The sequence below is a fragment of the Hydra vulgaris genome, chromosome 03, assembly GCF_038396675.1.
Source record: "Hydra vulgaris chromosome 03, alternate assembly HydraT2T_AEP".
NCBI lineage: Eukaryota > Metazoa > Cnidaria > Hydrozoa > Anthoathecata > Hydridae > Hydra > Hydra vulgaris.
Window position 1 is genome coordinate 50,350,001 of NC_088922.1, and position 5,000 is coordinate 50,355,000.

The 5,000-nt window shown below is 26.6% G+C and overlaps 1 protein-coding gene across 1 annotated transcript in view; it reads left to right on the forward strand.

Annotated features, from left to right (window-relative positions):
* Window positions 1-5,000, forward strand: part of LOC100201970 (2,3-bisphosphoglycerate-independent phosphoglycerate mutase) — a 22,042-nt gene that overhangs the window by 4,898 nt on the left and 12,144 nt on the right. Inside the window, exons 5-9 of the mRNA XM_065793557.1 lie at window positions 196-374; window positions 555-648; window positions 1,408-1,517; window positions 2,414-2,540; window positions 3,012-3,160. Of these exons, the coding sequence (XP_065649629.1) occupies window positions 196-374; window positions 555-648; window positions 1,408-1,517; window positions 2,414-2,540; window positions 3,012-3,160 (659 nt within the window). The remainder of the gene's footprint in view (window positions 1-195; window positions 375-554; window positions 649-1,407; window positions 1,518-2,413; window positions 2,541-3,011; window positions 3,161-5,000) is intronic.

Consider the following 5,000-nt stretch of genomic DNA (forward strand, 5'->3'; position numbering starts at 1 on the left):
GAGAGAGGGTTATAACCACAATTAAGTAGCCTCCTTGTCTGTAGTGGCCTTCTGGGCCTTGGGGAGGTGAATTAACAACAACAACAACAAAAAGTATATAAAGTAAATAAGTAATTTGAATTTTTTTTTTATAAAATTGTCAGGAATTATTTCTATAATTTAATGTTGTATTATTTTTTTAAATTTTACTTTTAGTCAATTATTTAAAGCAAGTACAGGATAAAATTGAGGAATTGCAGTATGGTTCCATAGCAACTGTCATGGGTCGTTATTATGCCATGGATAGAGATAAGCGACATGAAAGAATTAAAATTGCTTATGAAGGTTTGACCCAAGGAATTGGTCAAAAAGTCACTGCTCAAAATGTTATAGAGGTTGATAAAATATTTGTTAAAAATGTATTAAATATCGAATTTGAAATCTGCTTATTTAACAGTGTTTTGTTTATATTTTAAACTTTGTTAGTAGACAATGAATATAATTCTACTAGATAATATATTAATTTGTTTTATGAGACATTTTATTTAATTTCTTCCTTTTTTTATTTTGGCAAGGTAATACAAAGTCGATATGATGCTAATGGAGAAGAAAGACAAACTGATGAGTTCTTGAAACCTATTATTCTAAATGAGGATGGTGTGATTAGAGGTCTGAAGCTTTGAATTTTTTCTTTTTACATAAAATTAAAATTTACATGTTGGTTTTACGTCGTAAATAAAATGTATTATAAATAAGAAAAGGTTTTCAAAAAAGACAGCTACAAAATTTTGATAGTTAAAATTGGTTTCGAGTCTGGGAGCATATATTTATAGCGCATTAGAAAATGTTCTAAAACTCTGCAACATATCCCAAAGTTTTTTCAATTGTTATGTGAAAATTTTTTTTTTTAATCTTAAAAACATAAATTACAACTTTAAGAGTTAGTGAAAGGTCTTAAAAGAATACTCTAGAAATATTGGTAGCTCAGGAAAAAAGTTTATAGCTCATTTTATTTTTAAAAAACTCCCTTGCTTTGCTTAACACTACTGATAATATATCCATTATAATATTTGTATGGAAATACAATTATTAAAAAACTACATAAATATTTCTCTATTAATTAAAAAATTTCTCAATTAATAATGAGAGAATAGCAATTTTTGGATAAGTTTTTGCTTTCAATTTTTTGCTATCTATTAGTTGCACTATCTGCACAAACACAATTATTATAGTCAGCTTTTTTTATTTTTTAGCTCTAGTTAAATTTCTCTAAAATATGTAGTTTATCATATTTTATTGTATATATATAGGAAATGTTTTCTGGTGATAATCAATCAAAATATTTAGGGGATGTATTGCAAGATCTCTTTATGCAAGGTGTATAATAATTAAATAATTACTAATTAAGTAATTAATTTTTTATACTAGATGGTGACAGCTTAATATTCATTGATTTCCGATCTGACCGTATGCGACAAATAGTTGAAGCATTTGCTATTCAAAGGCATTTTGAGACTGCTTTTGTTCCTAAAAATTTGGTATTTTTGTTTAGTATTTTTTTGTATTAAAATTTTTTCTTCATGTTTTATTTTTATTATAGCTTTAAAAATTTTAAATTGATTTCAGTTTTAAAATATTACCTATACCAAATACAAAAAAAAAAAAAAAAAATTGTTTATTAAATATTGTTTAAATAAACTTTACTTTATGTAATATCAGAATTTGTTTTTTCAAATTTAATAATTGCATAAGTTTTTTAATTTAATAAGACAAAGAACACAATATGCAAAAGAATTAGAATTAGTAAAGAATTAAAATTACAACATAATTTGTTGTGACAAAGAACACAATATGCAAAAGAATTCAAATTGGTAAAGAATTGAAGTCATGAATTTGAGAATTAAAATCAGAGTTAATTTAAAAATCAGAATTAAAATCAGAGTTAAATTAATTAAAGATTGACTAATAAAAAATTAATTAAAGATTGACTAATAAAAAAAGAATAAATGTAAATCAGGATAATTTGGATGATTGTGATTATTCTCTTCGGAGTAAACTGATCATAAATGACCATAAATTTTTGTAGTATATCAGTTCAATTATTTAATGCTTTCTTAAATACTATTAAAGCTATAATAGAACTTACTCTATCAATGCAAAAAAAAAAAATTACTGTAAAATCTACAAAACAGTTTTAAGTAGTGCATTATCATAGAAAAGCTGAAAAAAGAAATATAGAAATAGAAATCGCAGAAACGAGATAAGACATAGATAACCTTTTGTATTTTAACAAATGAAACACAGGTCAATTTTTTTTTTAATAATTACAAAATTTTGTTTGACTTGTTACACTAGGTTCTCAAATAATAGTAATTTATACAATGCTCCAGCCAGTTTCATAATTAAACTTTAACACCATTTAATTAACTTTTAGAAAATCACTTGCATGACAGAATATAAAAAAGAATTCGGACTCCCTGTTTTGTTTTCACCTGACACACCTAAAAATGTCCTTGCCGAAGTCCTTTCTTCTCACAAAATCAAACAGTATCATTGTGCTGGTATGAACTTTCTTAATAAAGAATTTTGCAATTATTTTATCTATTTAAATTTTTTTTTAAATTAATTTCACAGTTTTAATTTTTTGATTTTAATTGTTTCTACCTTGTTTTCCAAAGTATGATCAAATAATATCACTTGCTTGATTGGCTTTTATTTGAAAATTACAAAAGTTATAATTATATTAAAGTAATTAAGTTTTGAGTCATTGGTTCAGGCTTTGTATTTATGACTCTTCATTTGAGGGTTCAGGCTTTACTTCTACAATAATTAAAAAAAAAAGTTGCATTTGCTTTAACTTGTGTATATCTGCATAAAATGTTTATCACAAATTTAAATTTAAAAGAATGAGTTTATTACCATGAATGATAATATACACAGATATTAGGACATAAAAATATCAAAAACATTGCATTGAATAAAATGATTACCAATACACTAGCAAAATAGATTTTTTTTAATATTTATTTTAGAAACTGAAAAATATGCACATGTTACATTTTTCTTTAATGGAGGGGTTGAAAAAGCATTTGAATTGGAAGAAAGAAAACTTGTCCCATCACCCAAGGTTGCAACTTATGATTTAAAACCTGAAATGAGTGCTCATGAAGTTGGCCAAGTAGTAAGTAATTTTTATAGTTAAAATAAATAATAGTTATAAAACAGTATTAAAAATAATTAACATAATTAACATAATTATTAAAACATGCATTTTACATACAGTATAAACATGTTTCTTTACTTATTTTTGTAGGATAGCCATCTTTACAAAACAACAAAAAGTTGTGATTACGCCTTTTTTGCTTTAGATCATAATATATAGATATATATAGATGTATAAATATATGTGTTTATATAGATATATATATATATACATATATAAATATGTTAGCCAATCCCATAATTTTTTTTTGACGATCAATTATTATGCAGAATGGCTAATGAGTGGCGTAGAGGAAAGTTTTTTATGTTTTTTATTTTTTTTTGTTAGAAATATTTGCGCCGATTGTTCGAAGTTACACTTTTTGCAGTTTTTACTAATTTTGGACAAATTTCTGAGCATTGGCGCAAATAAATTTTGTTGTCGAATTCAGTTAATTTTTTCAATGAGGTTTTTATTATATGTACCTGTATCAAAAAAATAACTCTGCTTTTCAATTTAAGAAATTTATAGTACCTATCTTTCACTGATTACAATACATAAATTAACTCTTAGGTTATTGTAAAGTGATTTTTTGTTGATCTTTGAGGTCATTTCCATTTGTACAAAAAACTTTGTTATTTTCACCTCATTTTGGTATCAAATGATTTAAAAAAAAAAAAATACTATTATTAGAGCCTTGGATCAAACAAATCCTAATCCGTTACTTGGTTACTTTAAGAAATTGGGTATAGGACTTTCGAGTTTCGATCTTTTGTTTAGATTAAACTAGATCAAAGTGTATCAATGTATTTCAAAATATATATATATGCACACTTTTGTGTGGTTATTTCAGGTGCTCTAAGAAGACCAAATGGTCGCATCACAGAGCATTATTGAAGAGCATTTAATAAAAGTTAAATACTTTTCCATAGTGAAAAAAAAACACGACTTGAGCAGGTATTGAACAACAGATATATATATATATATATATATATATATATATATATATATATATATATATATATATATATATATATATATATATATATGTATACTTTTTTTGAGGTCCCTTTAAGTAGTTACAAAATTAAACACAAGCTTCAGAGTCATATATGCAACATTTTATAGGGTCAATAAACACACAAGGAAGTCAGTTATTTACAATAATGTTATTAAACAGGATGAATCTTAGTGGGAGGTTGTCCTTATTGCGGCAGGAGTCAAACAGGTCTTGGAAAACTTCGATCGCATGCTCACTGCACTGGTTGCTTCGGGCGTTGTTGATTCGAGATATGCATGTCTTCCATTGGTTTTGCAAGCATCTGAGGCCTTTTAAACAGTCATTCAGCAATGTAGATAGTTTATCAAAATCTTCACCGCAGAACAATTGACTGCGAAATCAGTGGTAGACCCACGAGTAGGATTTTTACACAGCCTGTTACGGGTTTCAGGCATCAGAATAAATGCAAGAAGGGCTAGAATGGTTTGAGAGTTCCAGCGCGAATTGCTGATGTTTGGGATTACTCATTTGCGAATCTCATCCATCTTAGTGTGGTGACGGATGACACAAGTGAGATGGTAAAGAAACTTTATATAGTGTCTCTAGCTGCCTGTTATTCTCATTTTTACTGTTGCTGAAGGCTAGTTTCAATTTATCATAATTGCACATCAAATCCACAAAAAATCACAAATGGTGTTGGAAACTCATGAACTTGGGTTTGTTATAACCTTTCTCCTCAAACATTTGGTGCTGCCAAAAAGCAATGCCTGTCTTCTTGCCATTATTTACAGTTGTTGTATCGTTAAAAGGACTTCATAA